This window comes from Phaethon aethereus, assembly GCF_964289735.1.
Source record: "Phaethon aethereus genome assembly, chromosome: 1".
NCBI classification, from domain to species: Eukaryota; Metazoa; Chordata; class Aves; order Phaethontiformes; family Phaethontidae; genus Phaethon; species Phaethon aethereus.
In genome coordinates this window covers 135,356,375-135,379,092 of record NC_138575.1, presented here as the reverse complement: position 1 = coordinate 135,379,092, position 22,718 = coordinate 135,356,375, and the positions used below count along the sequence as shown (strand labels likewise).

The window sequence follows — 22,718 nt, the reverse complement described above, 5'->3', positions numbered from 1 at the left end:
GCGTGCAATTACAGCCTAGTTTTTGTTTTAGAATATTAATCTAGCTTCAGATTGGAAAACCTGTTTTTTTATCTACTGTGCTGTCCTGTTAGTTCTTGCAGACCTTTGTGATTGCCAAAATAGGGCAGAAAAATGGTTCTGGAAGCTTTCCGTGCAGATAATCTGCCTTAAAGTGTAAACAAGCTAAGTAAAGAGCCATGATTTTTTAACTGAAAGCCTTATCGCTATCTTTGTGGGAGTAACTCGTGCGTGAAAACTCTATCATTTGCAGGAATACATGTGATAGGGATACTGGATATACTTAAATCTATTTTACTGGTACCTGCAATGGCCTTTCCGCAGTGCTGTCCCTGAGATTTGCTTTACATGGCTCACCCCAGTTTGAATGCCAGCAAGCTGCTCCAGTAGCAAGGTGACGTGTGCGAGGCTCATCCCGCTCCCTTTGCGCCGGGTGTGAAGACTTGTTTTCGAAGAGCAATGGCATGCAGCTTAATCCAAGCTCTGAGGTGTGCACCTGGAAATAATGACGTTTGTCTGTTTGCTGCTGGGTCCCAGGGTACTTGCTTTCACTTTGGAAACGGACCTCCCCCTGTATTTGGGTCTGCTTTCAGAGCTGACGTCGTGATGCCGTCTCCAATGGCAAGAGCTGATCGGCGCGGGGCAGTCTCCCAGGAAGGCAGACGTTCTGGAATAGCCTAATATTGCAAGTCACCTGCTGATACACATAAAAACCTATGAGTATCTATTAATATTGCCCTCTGTTAGAGTGGTGTCACTAGAGAAGGCTGAAGCATGCAGCATCTGTCATTAAATTTTTTTTTCATTGCCCTGTGGAGAAAAAAAGTGAGGGTTTTTTTTATAAGTTGTTATGAGTCCCCAAAAGTCAACTAACTTTCGTCTCGCAGTTGTGCTCACATAAGTATGATTTCCTTCTAATAACAGGCTGAAGATGTTCTGCAACAACAGGAATTTTATGAATATTTCATGAGTAGCTTAAGTTAGAATATGCAGGATTAAAAAGAGGAAAGTGGGTCAAATGTACATGGTGTAAGCATCTCACTTCTTTAATGCTGAATTCATCTAAGTTGTATTTTAAAAGCTGAAGAAACAGGTTTCGGGGTGGGGTTTTTTGGTGTTTTTTTTTAATTTGACCATCGTATGGAAAAACTACTTTTCCCTGTGGAATTTTATGGGCCAAATCCCAGGAGTCTTGTGGGGCTTTGCAGCCACTTCAGGAGATGCTTTTGAAGCAAGCCTAGCAATTTCCTGCATAAAGACTATCCTGCTGCTTTTCTGGGTGTATCACTGAGTTTGAAGAATCGGGGAGCAAGAACAGTAAGTACTGTGTCCTCTAGAGCTGAAGTCGAGGCCAGTTCCCAATGGATGCAGCTCTTGCAGTAGAGTTTTTGAGGGCCTGCTGGAAGCCAGCAGGTACAAAAATGATGAACCCTGGAGGGGGCTGTGTACCTTCGGAAGGGTCAAGGGAGCCACTGCTTCCTGCAGCACCGCCAACCCTGTCCCCACGTGCCCCTTCCCAGGGACCTCCGTGCTCGTGGCAGCAGCGCGCTCCATAGCTGCGCCTTTGGGCTGCCAGGGGCCCGTGCGCGATTCGTGCTCCGCCGTGGCGAGAGCTGTTTGGAGAGCAGAGGCAATGCCCGCGCAGTGGTGCTCGCTGGTGGTGGCGGGCGTAAGGGTAAGGCGCACGCAGGTGTTTTCCATGGAGCGTCGCAGCCCATCTCCCACAAGGTGTCCTGAAGATAAATGTATCAGGTTGCGCGTACGTGTCAGGTTGAGTGTACGTACTTGCCCGCTATTGCGGTGTGCAGCTGAGGGACCTACAGAGCGCTGCTGTTTGAGTTAGGCGGTGTTTTCAAATGTTGTTATTAGCTGTAATTGCCAAAGCCACTGCCAGTGCTCAGATAAATGAAGTAATAATTTGAAGTTCAGACTAAAGGAAAGGAAGGCTTCTTACTCCACCGTTCCTCTCTAAGATCAGTTGCACAGAGGACATGGAGAATGTAGTGACAATGTCATGCTGGTATTGCAGTGGTCTTACAAACTAATTAAATGCAAGAGGAAGGATCCTAATGACCATGTTTTTTCAAATCTCTCTTATACCTGTAGGTATGTTAGTGGGTCCCTTGCTTAACCTGAGTTGTATTTTAATTGTTCTACCTCTCTCCTTGGCACTGTGTGCAGTGATATGAGGCTTCATTTTGATGCAAGAGATGATTATGCAGAAGATGTAAAAAACCCCGATGTATTATAAGCCTCTTTGGAGCTGTATATGGTCAATATGACTGTTCCCAGTGTTTTCACCCACACGTTTTTACTCTCATGTCACTGTTGTCCTTAATGGTTAATATCTTTTGTCTTTGTAGTTTCAACCACGTAGACATTTTTAGACTTGGTGTATAAAACACATAAGTCACTAAGCTGTAACAAGGCTCTTAATGGTCTTGGAGGCTTTTTAAAATATGCATGGAAGTAAAAAGTGTGTAAATGTAATTGCTTACTTAGCGTTATTGTGGTACAAGGCATTTCTAAGTTTAATGTTGGGGTGGGGGGTTTTGCTGTACAAATAAACACCACTGCTAGATGTACTGCCTGGTATGTTTGCCAGTGCAAGTGCTGAGCACTCAATGTGACAGGAGCTCAGGGAGGGTAGCCCACCTAAAGGACTCCCACCAGGCCTGGGTGGTGCCACCTCTGTGCCAGCCTAGTCCTTCTCTCTGCAGCTGGCCTTGGAAGGCGTCATCTGTCCTGTAGTTTTGTCCCATAATGGCTTTTAGGTATTTTAAGGAAAGTGAGAAATACAATGGCTGGAACTACATGGTTGTTACCCTCCCTTTGTGCTGGCTCAAACTAAAAGCTGGCATTGCGTTGTGTTAAAGGGGCCTGAACTGACCGTTAGGGTTTGTCTTCCTCCCCTTATTTCTCCTCCTCCCTCCGAAATACCTCCAGTGAGTAATAACATGCAACTACAAAACATACAGCCAAAGGCATTTCTTTTTGGTTCATTCAGGCTTTTGTCCTATTAATTCCATGCCAGATGTTTTCTTTTTAAGGCTGTACTCACATAGCATGTTTTATCTGGAGTGAATGATGACGTCTACATTGGATGCTAAAGCATCACTTTTAAAAAAGGCAATAATGTTAATGACAAAAAGCAAAGTCCCAAGGACAAGTAGACCTTGTTTCTGGGGTTCTTTAACTAGAATTGGATTGCTTTAGCTACAGCTTTCGTGGCTGCCTGGCTTCCCTGTCTGCTTTTTATCATAACTTTGTGGGTTTTTACAGCAATTAAATGACTAGTCATTCACTTCTCATAAAGTTATTTCAAACAGGGTTTTGCTCAATAAAGATCAAGTTTGGTTTCTGTTATTAAAATGTTGAATATTGCCTCTTCACTAGGAATTATCATGGAAATTAATTCTGGTTTTATGGAATTAAATTAATGTGGTTTTATTTGTCTTTTTTCTTCTTCTTCTTTTCTGACTGTTCAGCTGTGAGGTCTGGCTGGCTGCCCCCACCACCGCCTGCACTACCCCCTCGACCTTCTGTACCTCAGGTATGGACAAAGGTTTAGCACTTTGCTGAGTATTATTCACTTACTTATGTTAGTGTTGCAGTGGTTAGCACAAGTTGGCTTGGACATGGTAGTTGTTCCTGCCTCCAAGTTAATTCAAATCTGCAGTTTGCTCTGCAGTTCCCTGCATGTCTGTCTTCATTGGTCTGTCTAGCTGGTGTGTTGCAATGTCAAATTACAGACTAATTAAATCTCTTTGTAGCGGAGCTGACATGCACTCACTAGAAAAAAATGTAAATTAAAGGCTAGTAAGGCTAGTCTACTAATGAGAGTTTCATGCCTGAAAGGCATGGGCTTGATACCTGTTATTTGCTTCTCAAGCTCCAAATGCTCAGAGGGCATCTGCTAAGGGAGCCACGGCATGTAAGAGTGTATTTCACCCACGGGTTTAAAAAATAGTGCTGAAAGGAAGCGAATGCCATGTCAGTTATGTTATTAAGTTTCAAACCGTTAGTGGTGCGTTTTTGTTTTGTTTTTTGGATGGATTTTTGTTTGTTTGTTTTTAGAGCATCACACAACCACAGCACAATGCAAACGGACTGAATCATGCGTTTCTGCATCCAGATGGTTCTTCATGTTTTAGGAAATGATGGAGGGTCAGCGTCTTGTTCTTTTTATGTTGTTGGCTTTGTTAAGTCTTAGGCAGCAACATGCTTTTTATGTTACTCCTTTAGGTGAAGTGTATCATAGAAAACAAGTCCATAGGGGACCTAACAGCCCATTACTTATAAGAACTTCGTGAGGCACCTTCATTGGGCCAGAAACAGTCCTCACTTGGATTTTGGATCTACTCTTAAGAGTCTTCTGTCGAACACCTCCTGCTGCACAGTGCTTATGATAGAAGCGACAAAAGGCTTGTTGCCACCCCCAGCTCCACCAGCAGCTCATTGCTCTCTTCTTCTCCCCAGCCTTTTTTAGCAGCTGAGTGCAGATAGTTTCTACCTTGAGGACTGTAAGCGCATTCTGGTTTGAGCTTGCGTGTTTCCCCCGAGTCACTGTGGCATTAGCCGTACTGCCAACACCACGCGCTCCTTAGCGCACATATCACGTTCCTGCTTTGCCTAACGCTCCCCAGAGAGCAGTGCTTCCCTGCGGCTTCCCTCGGTCCTGTGGCACGGCTCCCGCTGCAGCCCACGCCGGCCCTCCTGCCGCTGCTCGGACGTGCCACAGCGCGCCGGCTCCGTGCACCGCAAGCCCTCTCGCTGCCATCGGGAGAAGCAGTAAATAGAACAAATCCTGTTCTTAGGGGAAAAAGCCCATTGTTTTCATGCAAGGCTCAGCTAATTGTTCATTTTCTTGTCCTGTGATAGGTGTGCCTTTCCTTAGCAGGGTAGGGAGGAGAGATGTTTATTCATTTATGCACATCCAGTAGCTTCCTTACCGCATCGCAAATACTGAACCAACTGCTCATCCTACACTGGGCCATGCAGAATACAGGACCTTTCTGAAACTAAACCCAAGAAGATTCTCATGTGAAATTCTTGATCCAATCCTCTGCAATACAAAACCCTGTTTTCTGGGTGGGGGGAGGAAGAGTGGCTTCTATGTCTATCAGTAATGCATATATAGCTAACGCTTTGCTTACATGCATCACTTACATTTACTTATTTCTGATGATTATTTAAGCTATTTAATCAAATATCTCATCAAAATATTCTTGTTCCGTTGTACAAAAAAACATAATAAACTTCACGCTTGTCACATTCTGTTTCTTTTATCTCCAAGCTTGCCTTTCTGTGATAGAGGTAACAGACAGTAGGGAAATATGTGTGATGGGGTCATAATTCAGCCGAGCTGACCCCTACAAATAGCATGTAAGCAATAGTAAGCATATGGATTACATTAGTCCAGTGGGGCCCTTGATTTAAAGAGCATGAAGAAGTTGGAGGGAGGGATCTGCTTTCAAAACTGAGGCAGAATCAAGAACTGAAGGAAATACATGATGCTGAAATGACACATTGAGTTATTCCTGTTTCAGGATTTACCAAACTCTTCTTAAATTTCTACTTTATCTTATTTTTCAACAACATTACTGAAAATCCTTTTTTATTGCCATAACATTCTGCTGTATGCCTGCAGTTAAGCAGCGTGAATGACAAGTGTAGCTTGGAAACGTAGCGAACCCCACATATTTCAGGTGGCTGTGCACCCTATAAGTATGCTTGTGGTGTGATTATTTTGGCTCAGCTTTAGAAATCAGTTGATGGAGGAGGAGAGGGAAATAATTTCTTCTGAGGACTACAGTTTTCTATGGATGGCTGAGAAGCAGCCTGGACCAGTGGGCTCTTTAGAGTGAGATTAAAGGGCTCACGGGATGTAAAGGCCAAAGTGCATAAGAGAGAGGTACCAAGGGGTAGGTATTACATTTCAGTGGAGCAGAAGTCCTTCTGTGAGCTTAATCAATAGCAATATAGAAACGGCATCGTGACTTTAGTCCTGGATTGCTGTTGTTTTTAGTAGAATTTGTTTCAACCTTTAGGAAAACATTATTTTTCCTGTCAGAACCTCCAAGGTAATCAAGCTCAGTAAGTTACTGAAACACGGGTTATTCAGAGTGTGCCAAACGTCTCTAGTCATACCACAAACTTATTTAATTACGTTCACGTCCAACTCTGCCTCCATAGTGCAGTCAGCTGAATAAAGAGGGAGAAGGACTGTATCCCTGGGTGAGTGGAGCACAAGGTAGAACTTAGAGCTAATACTGCTCTGGCCTTGTGTCCGGAGCTCAGTGGATGCACAGGCTTACTGTGAGAGGCTCAAGTCTTGGGATCCTGCGAGGACTCGGCTGGTTTAGGAGAAGTAGCAGTGGGCCTGTCTTCTCTGCTCTGGGTTGCTGCCGCCAGCCCATGCTGTTTCACACCTCGGATGGGTAGACACCTTTACAGGTGTGGCTGCATCTCTTTTTACCTCTACGACAGGCTTTAGGGTTGGTGGATTAACTCAGCATTTCTTTCTTATTAATGGCCTTTGAAAGGCTATGGTAGCTCCATCTCCTCGAGATTTTTCTCCCATTGCCAAAGTCAGCATTGTACCGACTTTGTATAGAGTCCACAAGCTGTAGCTGAGTTTTCCTCAGAGCTTTCACCAGACATTTCTCCAATGCAGTGGTGCTTTCACCTCAAGTTCCTATGGTAATGGTAAATAAATTTAATAGAGATGGATAAAAGGCAAGTTTTACACAATGTGGATACAACATTATCTCCAATTTATGATCTTTTAAACCCAAATTCCAACCCGTGTCTCTCTGTGCTGCAAGCCATTTTGAATTGATGTTTCCAGTAAGATGTGAAATGCAGTATGAAATGCTTTATTAGGATCCTCAATACGTGTTGCTTTCCAATTAAAAAAAACGAGAAAGTAATTCAAGTTTTGCCTAAATTCTATAAAGGGCACTTAGAAAGATTACGTATGGAAACAGGCTTATACAAAGATTAGAGTTTTGTTTTGGATTATATGTTATTTTGAAGTGTTTTACTGCTGTGCGTATGTACAGTGTGTAACTTCACTGACACCTTCTGTAATGCCTAGTAGCACATCTCACATTTAGCAAGTCTGCAGTAGCTGCTTGGATTTATGGATAATATTATCTATATCAGTATCCCTAATTCTTTGGACCATAAATATTTAATATGCTGCAAGCTATTGTACAGACTTAGGACACTGGCAATGCCTTACCTCTTTTGCTCATTTCCCATTACATGCTAATGGCTTTTACACTTTTTTTTTTCTTTTTTTAATTTTTGGAGTGGTTTTATTTTTTTTTAAAGTTTTTAGGGTTTTTCAGTCATCCCCATCATTGTCCCCCCACCTCGAGTGACGGTATACAGAGTGAACAGATAACCTGTAGCACGGTGAAATACCATGGTTTTTTCTGGGCTTGTAGAGGACTGGATGCAGTGGCTTGGGTGATTTTTCCCGATCCTAACTTAAGTTCCTAACTTAACGGTTAACTTAAGTCATCAAGGAGAAATGGCATAAAGGTGGGCCCAGAACTTTTGTGCAGACCCAGGACTGTACATAGAAAATTTGTGTAACTTGGAGGCGGTAAGAATCACGATAGGACGGCAATAGCTATATAACTGATTTACAGTGACACAGATTTCAGGTAGGAAATAGCTTTGGGCGCTCATGAATAACACTCCGCTGGAACCAAACATGTATATGCACATCACATATAAGCCTCCATTGTTATTTTTTTTTTAATGGAAAACCAAATAATACTTTATTACTGTTGGCTTTTAAGCCTACAGAAGCCATTTACCCTAGCTGCTTACTGTGGGAGATTTAGTAGCATATTTATGCTAATAGGAATTACGGATGAACACTGAAGAGCAGGTGTAACTTCAGGATTTTAACCAACATCAGCTCACTGTCTGCAACCTTGCCCAATTAGATCAATGTTCCTTTATTTAAATTACTCTATTTTGGTTCCTTCCTGTCCAGTAATGAAGGCATATCTTCAGTCCTGCCTGTGTTATATAAGGGGATTTTAAAACAGTGGGACTGGAAGAAAACCCTGTATATCTTGGCTGAAAAAAATGATCTTCCTAGTCTCTTCTCCCAGAGTCTAAATTTTAAGCCTGTTGTTTTTGTAAATTCACACTGGTTTGTGCTGGACTTTATTCCTGGAGATCTTAGGACCTGTTTTTCCCACTGGTTCCATGCTGGCAGTTTTGACAGGCACTGAAAAAATTATGGATGAAGGCAAAGAGGCAAAGTGTTCAAGTGAAATGGAGTAGGTAGGCAGCTGTTAACATTATCAAATTGAAGCATCCTGAGTACAGTGCAGCTCTGAAGATTAAAATCTCACTGTGTTATATGAGCTCAGAATTAGGCTGTCGGTTTAGTTGCTATCGTTACTATTAGATTTTATTGATTTGGTGAAATCATGGAAACAAAGTGCTGTGAAGGATGATAGGTGGGTCACCCTACCCAGTCACAGGCACCTGGTGGTGTTGGAAAGCAAAGATATTATTCTTTCTAACATATTGAGTGTTCTGCTCTCCAAATGTTACTTGATACTCCATAATTTCTTGAAGCTTTTTGGCCATTCATCATCCAGAATTGCAAGTGAAAACTGGGACCCAGTTCAAGAACTTGACACTGCTAACATGCCTCCATGTTCTGCTGAGTCCACGGAGAGCCACGAGCATGGGGGTACGCACAGGCTGGGTCTGTAACCATTGATTACACGTGCCCATGCTCATCTGCAGCGCCGAAGCCGAGAGGTGGGGAAGGGCTCCCGTCCATCCTGCTGAGACCTCTCAGCCTTCAGAGTGGGATGGCCATGTGCAGGCTCCACATTGGGAGCCACTCCGGGGGTCCCACTGCGGCCAGTGTCTTCCGTCTTCAGGTACAGCTGAGATACCTGGAGGACGAGGTAGGGTTTGCTTTTCTCTGTTATGAGGTTGTTTGGAGAATATATTCAGCCAGCTGGGGCGTTGCCTCACTCTGTAAAATTATGTGAGGAATTTCAAGTGCTGGCAGGACACCTGGAGTTTTGCAGGAAGGAACTTTTTTCTTACAGAAATAAAAATTACAACAAAAAACCACTGAGGATTTTGCTTTTGGCAGCATGCTATTTGTATACATGATGGTATTCTCCCAGGCAACCATTGTATATTAAACTACAGGAATACTTTTTTAGCTTGCATTTACAACCACTGTGCAAGAAGGGGGTGGATTTTTTGATCACCTTCATGGTTTTGGCTGCAGAATACCATATGTTGTATAATCGGTGCAATAGGTACTGAAGAAGTCTGTAACTGTAACAAAACTGGAAGTCTTCTATAATGTGAAAGATTTTGCCATCTGCCACTTTAATATAATACAAATGGATTATCTTCTTCTCATGAAAATTATTTATTGAATTTAAAACAGCCAGACAAAATAAATTACGGTTTAAGAAGTGGTGGAAAGTAGTGCGGTTAAAATTGAATTTGGGGAGTAGTTGATGGATACCATAAAATCCTTTCTAAAGAGGTTTCTGTGAGAGTGGAAGAAGGGCGAGTATCTTAATTAAAATGTGTTGTAATAATTTTTGAATTTGGCTTCATGCTTATCATAAAAACAACAACAACAAAAGCTGAGAATCCAGTGCCTATATCTCTAGTGGAATGCACATACCTCTTTCTAGCTTATGTTAATCTGGTTTTGTGGAAGTGGAGTATTAAAACAGATTGCTAATGCTTCCATCTGGGTCTTGTTCTTTCCTTGCGAATGGGCTGAACGTTGCAGCAATTTGTTTGTATTTACTGCATTTTTCCTCAACATTATCACCAACCCTCAGATAGCTCAGAGAAAGAAAAAGCTTACCAAAACTTTCAGGGCTGCACAGTGCTGAGAAAGCAGACAGCACACTTAAGACCCCGGCAGCTTGTTGCATTTACATCCCTATGGGTTTTCTTTCTCTCTTACCATTTTCAGTTTCTGTACCAAGCAATAAAAAGAATTGATGGTTCAGTGTGGGATGCACAGGACTCACAGAAGCTGGAATTGGGACATCTTGACTTCTTAGAAATTGGCATTAAGTGCAAAAAATACGAGTGCTTAAAAAGGAGCAAAACACCACTGAAAAGAACTTACATAGAGATCATAGAAGATTGCAGTGGGCACATACTGAGCATTAAGCATTTTAGTATCCTACTTTTTCTTACAGATAAGCAGTTCTCAATACTTTTTTGCAAAGCTAAGCAGTGGTACTGTTATAGGTAATGATTACGGCCTATTCCAATGAATGTACAGCGATAATTTCATTTCTGTGAGTAGTACCATTGACTACGATGAGACTATTTCCATGTGTAAAGTTAGCTTGGAGCGTAAGTGTGGGTGAGATTGAATTGTAGGAGAGATTGAAAATATACTTCCCCTCTTGCAAAAAGACTCTCAGGTAAGAGAAATATGAAAGCTCTGCATAGATCTTCTGTTCTGGAAGATCAGTTATGGATTGTCTTGAAAAGTGGGTGTGAAATCTACATATAATCTAGCATTGCAAAGCCAAAGAAATGGAAATGTAAGTGAAGAACCAGTTGTAAGGTAATGCGTTCTCTTACAGTTACGAAAATCTTTCATCTGAGGCTTTGAAAGTAGTTAGTGCTTAAGTGAGCGTTATATATTCATTTAGAAAGGTACTGTTAAGTTTTGTCACGTGGAGCAGTGAGGAGATAATGAATCGCTGGTCAAGGATCATGCAATGAAATAATGAGCATTTGCGATTCCTAATGCTCCCCTTAACGATGAGGAATTATCTGTCCTAATGCTCAGTATTGGCCGTAGGGCACAGGTTGGTCTCTGGCTGCGGCCATTGTACAGAAACTTTGTTGGCCAATTTTATCTTCTGCCTGGAAGAATGAGGAGGGCATGGCTATTCCTAGAAAATACAAGACTACACTGGGGAAAAAGGAGGAACCACCTATTAATAACTGGACTTCAGTCTTTGCAAAGAGCAGTTCTTCGGGAAATTTGGAATAGGATGCTGTCTTGCTCTGTTCTGTGGTCGCTTACTGTTCTTCCCAAACTCCAGATACTCTTAGACCTGGTCTACAAACTCTCTTTTGCGCTGCTGGTGGCACACACAAGCAGGATTTTCTTTCCCCATCTGCTATAACCCTGGCTGTGGACCCAGCCATACCAGCACAGCAGCGCTTCCAATGTCGGTAGCTTCCTCCGTTCTGTGGACATGAATGGAGTGCATTTTTAAGCACTTTTACACTACTGTAACTGAATTTCCCTTTGGAAGACCATATTGCATAATGTATAATCTCTCAGTGTTATAAACCAGTGGTGCAGAATTTTAAATCCTAATATAATAGTGAGAAGTTTCCAAGATGCGGGAAAACCTCAAGACATTTATTGCTGTGATGGAGGGAGGCAGTTTATTGCTGTGTTTCTGAATGAGAAGTGAGTTGCCCAAAGACTATACTAGTCATGGTATAAAACCAGTGGAGAACTAAAGGGAACCCACCTCGGCTGCTCCTGATGGATCACCTTTTCCTTACACTCCGCTACAGGAGCTTGGACTGGAGAGTCCTGGAGCCAGTCTCACTCTGCCCATGGCCAGAAGGCTACAGGGGCTGGCTTTTACCCCATGTCCAAATCAGTGAAGGGAAGGAAATCTGTAAAGAATCCCTCTGTCTAAAGAAAAACCAGGAGTTATTTTTCCTTTAAAATCCATGTGGAGCTGGTGTGGGGAGACATCAGCTTGCAAACTTATTTGTCAAGCCTCTCAGGCCTTGCCTAGAGGACTTTGTCGGGTTAGCTGAATCAGCAAACCTCCTTTGCATTGATGCACGTTGCAGTTCAACAAAAGGTTTTTGCCTGGGTTAAATGCTGTCAGTCCCTGAACAAAATGCCCTGCAACAGCATACCGATTTTTATACGCTTGGGCAGTTGTGTCGGAGGCACATCGCTCGGAGGAATGGAGATCTCTCGTAGAGGAAAACTTGTAGCTCTGCTGGCAGATCATTAATGTGTAGACCCAGATTCTGCATGAGGGGGGAAGGAGATACTCCGAAGAGCCGAGCCTTGCCGTGCCCAGCGCCGGCTGCCTGCCCACCCTCTGGGGCAGGCTCAGTCTGCAGGCTCTGAATAATGCAGACAACTATTATTTGATACTTTCCTCTAAGCAAAACACTCAGAAGTGTCCTGTCCCACATGCCACTAGGTGGCACTTTAGGGACATAGCAGTCGCTTGGTTTTATTCATTATGCATGAACTGCATCACCAGAACTACTACTACTTTTTTTTCCTTTTTTTTTTTTTTTCTATTTTTGGTCAACCATAACTATTTCTTTTTACCACCTGCCTGCTCCAGCCAACCCCACTGCTGCTGAGCTTTGCCATCCTCACGTCCTGGCAGGCCAGTGGCCCAGCCTCAGCCAGTGGGTACCAGAGCCCTGCAGCACAGCGGTTGCCACAGCTGTTAGGCTGACGGCCACATCACGGCACTCGGCTAGTAAAAAATGTATCTTGCGTCAGTAGGAACTGTGATATCAAACTGTTGGAAATTTTGAAATCTTACCCTTTTTGGCATCAGCACACTTATATTTGCTTCCTCCAGAACACAAAGTTTACCGGTTTTTTTCCTTTTCAGTTCCCTTCAGTTTAAAATAACATTCTCTTGCAATGAAGCCATTAAAAAAAAAGGAAAAAAAGTGTTTTCTGCAAAAGTTTGGACTTTTATTTTTGTGTCTCCCCCTCCATGCCCTTTATTTGATTCTGATTTTAATTTTCTTGCTTATTTGCAATTGACATTGTAAAGTATCAGTCTATTTAGGTACTTCTACACTGTTTGAACACATTGGTTCTTGAAAAGCTGCATTTTAGCTATACGTAAATAACACAGGGTTGGTCTCTTTTTCATTCCGTGGATAAGTTGCTGTAGTCTTGCTTTTGATGCTGTCCCTAATTGAGTGATTTGTCAAAGAAGTGATGTGGTTTGGGCCCAGATTTATTGAGTGCTTCTGTTGGGTACTTGAGCTTCGCTATCCCCAAATCATTCTTGAAAGCCTCATGGACTTTGCCAGGCTACTGTTACCAGTGCATAGAACCTTCATTTCTTTCAAATATATAAAAAGTGGTTGTAGAAATCAGGGAGGTTAGGGGCTATTCAGCTTGCTGATAACAAAATGCCCTGTTGCATTAAATGGACTTTTAAAGGTCTTTGATTTTTGTAGACGGAAAGAAAGATTGCTTTTTCCATTTCCATCTCCTATTTGTACCAGAAATCTACAATTACAGAAGCAGCACTTCAATCCATGAAAAGCTTTCCAGAATTCAAATGTTAGTAACCAAGTAACCAATAGTTACTAACATCCAAATATTTAAGATACTAATATTTAAATACTGGAAAATTACAGGGTGAGTTGTTGTGGTCTTTTTTAACCATCAGATAACACTACAGGTGTAGCACATTTAGAAGAGGCGGGGGGAGAGAAATCTTGTTGGCCAAAACACCTTTGCCTCCTCTCCTGAGGAATTTCACAGGCGTTTTAAAAAAAAGATCCCAAATCCCTGTGTTTGACACCATACTGTTGGAGAACTGCAGTAACCTGACAGAACCGCGTCTCGCCTGCAGCTTTCTGTACAGCTCATATTCTGTGTTATGAAAGAAATGGAAGTAGTATGAAAAAGTCCCTACTTTTTAAATAATGCCAAGTTCTGTGCATTCTCTCATTTTTGTTTAACTCTACGGTTAAGCACTGTGAAACTTGTGACTGCTACAGCACTTGATGGGCCTACGCAGAAACCTCTTGGCAACAGCAAATCAGGTTCTTCAGTGTGCGACGAGTTATTATTATGGCTAAAATCCTGGCCCCTTTAAAGTTTGAGGTTTGTCTTGAACTTGGTTTTGAACAGAAGCTTTTACCTGCGTAGAAACGAGCCTTTTTTGAGGAGAGAGCAGGATGGCAGGTTGCCTCTCCTGCCTGGGGGCCGCTGTCAAGCCTGGCTCTGACTTGGCAGAAGTTGGGAAAGAGGAGAAGCAACCTTCTGGCAGTGCCAAGTGCCCTCAGCCTCCCGCTCCTGCCTGCCTTGCCCGTCTTGGAAAGCCAGCGCATACCTCCTGGACAGAAAACAGCCGCACCGTGTTTATACTCTGTTTGCCGCCACGTGCCCGGGGACAGGCAGCTCCAAATCCCGCCGCCCTCCCTTAGGTGGTGTGCTGTGCCCTGTCCTGGGGAAGTAACTCGAAAGACTCTGGGAGATTCCAGGAGAGGCGAAGCAAGGGATTAACCCTCTGTTTTAATTTGCTGCTGGGTCAGATATGCTGGGGGGAGGGTGTTTTGTTTTGCCGAAGTGTAGACCTGTGTGGTGAGTGTTCATCTCTGGTTATGTTTGAAACGTGAGAAGGGAGGAGGGAAGATTCATTTGGCTTCTTTTATGACTTGTGTTTTCAGTAACTTTACTGAAATTTTTGGTATAATTCAGACATTCTTACTCCAGCCTTGCAAACTTCAAAGACAGCAGCTTATTCCGATGAATTTTTATCGGTTTCAGGAGATGATAAGGTGACAAGGCGTAACCAAGATGTTCCTGGCTTTTATCATTTCTCTCCCCCCAGTCTTTCTCTGAGTATTTAGGCTGTAAGCGTAAATCTAAAAGAAACTGTGGGTACTAGGTCATTTATACTCAGAGACATGGTTCCTAAACCTTCACAGAAAAACTTTTCTCTTGTTTTCTCAGCACAATAAAATGCAAGAAAACTGTTTCGTTAAAAATCTGCAAAAGACACGTCATCCATTCAGCTGTCACCCTAGATCTCCATTTCCCCTACTGTTGAATTGTTAAAGTAACTTTTCTTTTGCATATAACATTTCCTTTCATTGGCTTTATTGTATGTGACTGCTAGTCGTTTTCTGGGTGTAGCAATGACTGATTTGTTGTTGCAGACGGAGCAAGCATCTGAGGTTGAATTACATCCGCAGATGAATAGACCCCCGTCACAGGCAGAAGAAAACAGTTCAGCAAAAAAGGTGAGACCTGCACACGTTGTACCATTCTGGAGTGATTTGCCTTCATCAACAAATGTGGTTGTTTTAAGTTTTAAAGCAATTAAACAGAGAGTTAGGGTTACATTTTTACATGTTTACCTTCTCTGGAGGTCAAGACGCTAGAGAGAACTGGGATCGCATGTGAGATCAGCCCAGATAAATCATTAAGAAAGCTCTTAGTACATACACATCGATGCACATGCTTTAAGAGAGGCAGCTTGGCATTTGTTTCAAATAAACAGGGGCTTGTGGAGCCTTAGGGGAGACAAAAAGGGTTTGATTGTACTTGACCCCTGTCTCTCTGTAATTCTTCCAAATTGTGACACACTTCTTGCTTCCAGTTATTGAGGGTTCAGTTTTGATGCAAGTGATAATAAAACTTGGTCTCTGGTCTTGACTGTGACACTAAATGCGTAACCTTTGCCAAGTCACTTCATCTTTTTGAGTCTTAGCTTTCTCATTCGTGAAATGGGGCAGTAATAGTTATATCCCTTATAAAAGAGATCTAATCACAGAATCATTAAGGTTGGAAAAGACCTTCAAGATCATCAAGTCCAACCGTCAACCCAGCACCACCATGCCCACTAAACCGTGTCCTGAAGTGCTACGTCTACACATTTTTTGTAACACCTCCAGTGATGGTGACTCCACCACCTCCCTGGGCAGCCTGTTCCAATGCTTGACCACTCTCTCAGTAAAGAAATTTTTCCTAATATCCAGCCTAAACCTCCCCTGGCGCAACTTGAGGCCATTTCCTCTTGTTCTGTTGCTAGTTACTTGGGAGAAGAGACCAACACCCACCTCACCACAACCCCGTTTCAGGTAATTGTAGAGAGCATGAGGTCTCCCTTCAGCCTCCTCTTCTCCATACTTAAACAGCTGCAGTTCCCTCAGCTGCTTCTCAGAAGACTTGTTCTCCAGACCCCTCACCAGCTTCATTGCCCTTCTCTGAGCATGCTCCAGCAATTCAATGTCCTTTTTGTAATGAGGGGCCTAAATAATAAAAATTAAATAAATACTTTATAAATAATAAATATTATAAATATTATAACTAAATTTATACATAAATGTATTACAAATGAATTTATAAATAATAATAATAAAAGACACTGGAAAGGGTATATTTCTGCTGTATATTTATATTTACAGCTACAGGGCATTAAAACTACTTCTCATTGCAAAAGGAAGGATGTCTCAATTTAAAATAATGAAAGCACTTCTTACCACTGAAGTCATAATCATCCAAGACTCTTTGTTCTACCTACACACCAGACCATTTATTTGATGGAACTTATCAACAGAAATAGATGGCCTTCTACACTTCCAACATGTTAATTTTGCATGGATAATTTTATAGATTTGTCTTTCTAAGCTATTTTCCATGTTGCTTCATGCAAGAGAGGAGGGGAGAAGGGAGAGACTCCATGCCAGATAGGTGAGGTAGTAAGTTGGGATGCAAGTGATTGATTATTGATTGTTACCCACTGAGCATAATTAAAAATAAATCTTGTTTTGGTTTTAATGCTTTTGGGTCAACTCAGGGCTAGTATAAGTATTTATACCCCTCCCTCTGCCCTTCCAAAGGCACACAGAGCTATACAATCCAGTTCTGCAGAGCCTGTCATCCAGATGAAGACAAAACACCAGTATAATCATTTCATTCATTAAGGGGTTGCAGGAGTTATTGTTCCTCTTTTCAAAGTCAGAAACCTGAGAGGCTATTACCAAATTTGAATTAAGCTCTGTACCTGTGTAAATTGTGAAATCTTAGGCCAGCTGTCAGCAATTTCAGTGTCACAAGTATTCCCCAGCCTAATGACAGGACACACATGGCCTGACTTAATGTTGCTGTGCTTCTCCCTTGCAGGAGGTTGTTCTTGCTCAGCCGCCCTCAAAACCTGCCCGCAGGAAGCTCCGGACGGAGGCACAGGGGCTGGAGACCCCCGAGCTTTCTCCCACTATAAATGTGACTTCTTCCCTGCCAGCAGTCAAGCCTCACCTCCCAGTCCAAAAGTAAAAACCTGTACTAAGCACGCCAAACAGCACCATGAGATCTGATGTGGCAGGGTTTGCTCTTTGTGTAATTTTGTGCTTAATAGTTCTGGTTTTGAGAATGTTTCACAAGATACAGGTCTCTGAAATATCCACCTGTCTTCTCAATGGTAGACTAAGTCTGTAGTGACTGTGTAAGTTGGTAATATTCGCTTGATAGCCTCTTCAAAGATGTCCTTCGTCTGTGTCTCATGGACATGTTTGAAGAGCAAGCCTAGCAGTTCAACCAACATCTCTAACACAACTCCTTTTAGCTCTGTGGGTGTGTGTTTTTGCCTTGCACATATCTTCTGCTTTTTTTTGCTCATTCATGTGAACAGATACAAACAGATAAACACACAGGAAATTGAGTCATGAAATGCTTGATGTTGGTCGTATCCTTGTGATATTTCTTCATCGCGAGGCAGGTTGGAGATGAGCTCACCACTGGTGTGAGCTGAGCCATAGACCGCTTGTGATAATGCGATAATTGCCAAACCCAGCATGTGGTGTTTGGTCTCATAAATATAGCTGTTGAAGCTGTCAGCAACAAAGACTTGTAGGGATTTCACTATATATTTATTTAATAGCAGTGGAGAAGGGGCTGTACAAATGGTAAGTAAAGGCACTTGAAGCCCTATTGGGGCTATACATCTCCCTCAGCTGAAACAGTGTGTAAACATTATAGCCCGCCTTCACCCGAAGCCTTGCAAAGACATCTGGTTCAGTCTGAAACAAAACTGAGCTGCCTGAATCAGTTGAGCGGTTCTTGGCAAACTGTTCATCAGTAAACTGAATCTGTGTTGCATAATTGGAGATTAGAATAAGTAATAAGACTCCTAGGATGCCCTTAAAATGCTATTTTGTGCTTTGGGAGTGCATATTCCATAGTGGTTCAAAGAAAGATAACAGCATTTGTTAATGTCTTGACATAATCCTGTCTTGTCTATATTTTTCCTAAAATGTTTAAATGACCACAGAGGTATATCTCCCTATTTTTTATTTTTTCCTGCCATTATTACTTTATAGCCTATGGAGAGTAGTTTGAAGCAAAATCGTGAAGTGGAAAACTGACAGTTCACTGGAAGATAACGGCATAAAGACATGCCTGTGCTGCGAAACAGATTCTGTTCCAAAGATCAGTGCCATCAGCTCTGTTAAAAGAAAAGAGCTAGTGGGGACTGTGCACCACTATGGGCCTTACTTAAATAGGCCATCTGTTTTAGATCAAATTTGTCATTAAAGAGCTCTTGGTGCCTCATGTAAAACTTTAAAATAATCTATTTGTAAAATGACTTGGATATTTAGCCAGTTTTTTCTGTATTTTCTTTCCTGTTGTTACTTCTGTTTCTTGGAATATGCTGGTCCTTATGTACAGAGCTGTTTCTTTTTGTACCAGTCTGCCTAACTGTAATTTCCTCCAAATCCATTTCCATGGGCTACAACGTAATATTAATAATAGGAGAGAAATCTTTTCTTTAAGCAGCAAAAGAGATGAGGAAGGTCCATAAGCAATCTAGCTGTTCCTTTTTGTGTCATCAAATGGTTTTGATGGAAATGACTGCTTTGAATGAAAGAAAGATTATTTTTTGAAGTAAAGAAACATCAGAATCAGCAGTGCCCCAAAAAATCTGAGACAGTATTTTCATGCAGATGTCCTTTCTTACTGCATAGAATGATTTTTGTATTTTCTGTTAACCGCTCCTGAATCTTTAAACTCTGCCAGTGTCTGAAAACAGCTAAAGCAAAGATGCTGCAGTAAGTGCAGCTATGCAGGGATTATTCTTAAGCTGAATCAGAATGCAGTGATTTTGAAATAGAGACAGCCTAAAATGTTTCTGTCATTCAGGTTAGCAAGTGTGACTGTCTTACTTTCAAATAGTCTACCTGATTCAGCCATCTCATTTCAGTGTTAGGTCCTTCTTCTCTTAAATGTGTAGTTTGTACCTTGTCTTTGAAGTGTAGTGCAGTGTGTATAGAGTACAGACACACAGAATGGATGGCTGGTCTTCTGGCATCAGCCACTGTTGAGACTTTCAATTGAAATGTTTTGTATTTATCTGTCTGGCAGACAGTCTTCCAAGCAGAAAAGGGCTATTCAGACCGCTATACGAAAAAACAAAGAAGCCAATGCTGTGCTCGCCAGGTTGAACAGTGAGCTCCAGCAGCAGCTGAAGGTAAGGAATGCATTGAAAATTGGTGACAAAGCTCCCTGGAATCAGTTACGTGTCACCTCCAGCAGAGGCTCTTGTTCCTCCTCTCAGATGAAACTTACTGCGTTATTTCCTGTTTTCTGGAAGGGAGTAACTATACTGTATGTGTGGGTAGGATGAGGCTTTCTGGGAAGGTTATAACCTATGGGCCTACAGTTCCACTGGCACTTAGAGGAAGTCTAAAGGGTGAACTTTGTCTTTCTGAAAAGTTTGATAATGTGGTGGTGTCACCTAGTGCAGAAGAGCAACTCAAGTGTAGCTTTCTTGTTTTCTGATCAGTTGTGCGACCTGACTGTCTCTTGGAGTCAGGCGTTTGGTATACATGGACTGGCTAAACCATGCTTTACATGAACATCTAACACTGATTTTTAATGTCTGCTGACTTGTCTTTTAACATGTTCTCAAGGGGATGTTTTCTTATAAATATCAATTGTGGTTCTTCTCTCAGTCCAAAGGTAATACAGACTTTAGTTTTTCACCTGCTACAGCTTTTTCTTCCTTGCGTATTATGAACACACTTGTGTGAAAAGGGAGATCAACCCCCAGTTACACTTTTTCTTCACTCAGGGTGAAAATTTGATTCCATGTTCAACTTTGCTTTAGCATAATTTCTTAACTGGCTTTCAAGGATCTCCCCAGACTGATGCAGGGTGGATGCTCTGTACTGAAATCATAGCAAAATATAGAACAGCAACTGAAATAAGCATGGAGATGAAAGCTTTTAATGACAGCACATTGCCATCATTGCTTGGCTCAGGTCTTATCTGCTTCCATGCACTATCTTCAGCATGCTTAAACTCCCCAACCTTCATGAAACAGACCAGTGCTGTTATCTGTGTTTTACGGTAGGGTGAAGGAAGCATATAAAGACAGAGGGATTTGCCTGAGTTCACACAAAAGCAGAAAACTGAACTTATCCTTCAAGTCATATTGCTGCCTGGAAGTTTTCTGATGGAACAAGGCCTTAATGTTTTTATGGGGACCAGACGCCTTGACGGGTGCCCCTCAGGCACAGCTTGCACTGAGACAGGGGGAGCATTCAAGTGCACTCCTGCCTGGGACTGTGAGCCTGCCCAAAATGGGGTACCAAAACCTGGAGGAGTCACAGGTCAGCCTGGCTCCCACACGGGCTGGGGAGCCCTTTGATGGGAGGTCAGTGAGAGCCAGGTACCCCCCAGGACAGAGGCAGCCTCGAGACCAGGAGAGGCTTCGCCAAAATTACTGATCCCCAAAGCCTTCACAGTTAGTTTCCCGTCGAGAGTAATTATCTTACTGACGCAGCTGCCAAAGAGGTAGATTGCAAAGCCTGTGTCATCTTAGAAAGGCTGCCTCATTCATTTCCAAAAGGAAAGAGGTTGGTTGTGTGAACCAAAAATTGTCAAAAAGCAATTTTGAGGGAAATGTGATTTCAAAATAATCTCATTTTCTTTGGTAAAATTGCCAGCCTGTGGCCAGCGTTGTTGCATCCCAGGCTATTTAGTGGGCATGGTGGTGTTGCGTTGATGGTTGGACTTGATGATCTTAAAGGCCTTTTCTGACCTTAATGATTCTGTGACTCTATTCTGCTGGCCAGTGTATGACTGCTCCTCTCTGTGATCAGCCAAGCAAATGCTTGCCCCGCTGCAAGGAGGCGGCAGTAGATGGCTGTGCGAGGTGGTTGTGTGGCATTGGTACGGTGTTTTGAGACTGCAGGGAGAGTTACTTAAACAGCAGAGCCCCTAGCTTCCAGTCCGTGCCAGTGGTTTAACCGGCCGCTCTTCACCGGAGCGGGGTGGTGCAAACGAGCATCCCAAAAGCTACAGCGCGTCTCTTTCCCTCCTGCAGGAGGTTCACAAGGAACGAATTGCCTTGGAAACGCAGCTGGAGCAGCTACGTCCCGTCACTGTCTTGTGACCTCCTGCCCACTGTGCAGCAACAAGAGCAGAGCACGCGTCCCGACAGCCTCGCGAGGAGAGGAGCGCAGCATGGCTGGGCAGGGTTTCTGCCGAGGTGGCGGCGGTGGGGAGGACCGCTTGTCGGGTTTCCCTTCACCCCGCTGCACGCGTTTGCCTTTGCAGGTGACGAAGGTACAGAAAACAGATACCTGACTGCCGGGTATTTGTGAGTGGGGGGATGCTTCACCTTCTTTCCTCCCTCTTCCCAGCCTAATGTGCAAATGAATAACCTGAGAGTATTTTATTTATGTAAAGAATTCCTGATTTATACGCATTCTGGCAGCACCTCCTGCCCCAATCAGTAAGGGGTACAGCATTCCTGAATTCTTGCTTAAATTTAAAGCTCATCCTCTGAGATGGGCTTCTCGATGTTACTGATTCCTGTAGGATTGTACTATGGTAGAGTACATGTGGGTTTAATGTACTACAAGAATAAAACTCACTAGACGTACAGAGTCTTTATCCGCAATCATATGTCAGATAATTATTTTCTTAGCACTGTTTATTATGCAATGACGAATATATTTTAATGTTAGAGAACTTGTATTTTATAAGTTCAAATCATATGAGAGAACAGTAAAAAATACTAAAATTTAATTATTTTGGAAATTAAAAAAAAAAAATCTGGTTTTTGAGCTGTAACTGTTCCTATCACCAGTGTTTGATCACTTGCTTGCGACTGCCAGTGTCTCTGCATGCTTTTAGCATCTTTGAGATCACTGGTTTATAGCTTGTTTTTCTTTTCTTTTTATTTTTAAACCAACAGTGTATTTCTAACAAGAGGTTAAGAATGCATTCGGGGCATTTTTAGAAAAGCTGTTCTGTGTACATTTGTATTAGTCTGCTTTGTTGTCTTAATAGCTGCTGATTTGTTTTAAGGATGTGTACAAGAACTGTGTTTCCAAAAGAAGAAAGATAGCAGAAGTGCTATATATGAGGTTATAGAGTGTGTTATGGAAATAATCGCCTTCTACAACTTTCATTAAGGTTCCTTTGCACCTCACTGGAGATGCTACTAATAGGATGAAGCTGCTAATGCCCATCTATTTTCTAAATGAAGAAGCAAAGATTAATTTTTAACCTGTGTCTTATCGAGTGCTAACTGAATCCCATGGGGATTTTTCCGTGGGTGCAGTGGTCATTGGCTTAGGTCTCAGTTCTCGCAATGGAAGCTGGCTAACTAATGTTGCTTTATTTCTTGGGCCAATACTCCTAGACTGCGCGACTTCAGACATAACGATGTCAGCCCTGCTCTCACCATGGATATGATGTGTACTTCACTGCAAGGGAACATCACCTACCTGTTATCCATCTTAAACGTGACACTGCACGTGTTTCATATCCTGTTCACTGACCTAATTTACGTGTACGCGTTTGCCTTGCAGAAACGGTGCAACAGTTTTTTGTGATGCTTTCTCCCTGTAGCTACAGATTGGCCCTGGGGCTGAGAGGAAGGAGAGGC

The 22,718-nt window shown here is 42.5% G+C and overlaps 1 protein-coding gene across 1 annotated transcript in view; it reads left to right on the top strand.

Moving 5' to 3' along the window:
• REPS2 (RALBP1 associated Eps domain containing 2) overlaps positions 1–21,215 on the top strand; it is a gene marked incomplete at its 3' end in the record, with an annotated part of 99,286 nt that extends 78,071 nt beyond the window's left edge. Inside the window, exons 14-18 of the mRNA XM_082010876.1 lie at positions 3,507–3,571; positions 14,977–15,060; positions 16,946–17,091; positions 19,181–19,286; positions 21,147–21,215. Of these exons, the coding sequence (XP_081867002.1) occupies positions 3,507–3,571; positions 14,977–15,060; positions 16,946–17,091; positions 19,181–19,286; positions 21,147–21,215 (470 nt within the window). The remainder of the gene's footprint in view (positions 1–3,506; positions 3,572–14,976; positions 15,061–16,945; positions 17,092–19,180; positions 19,287–21,146) is intronic.
• Between the last annotated feature and the right edge of the window lie 1,503 nt (positions 21,216–22,718).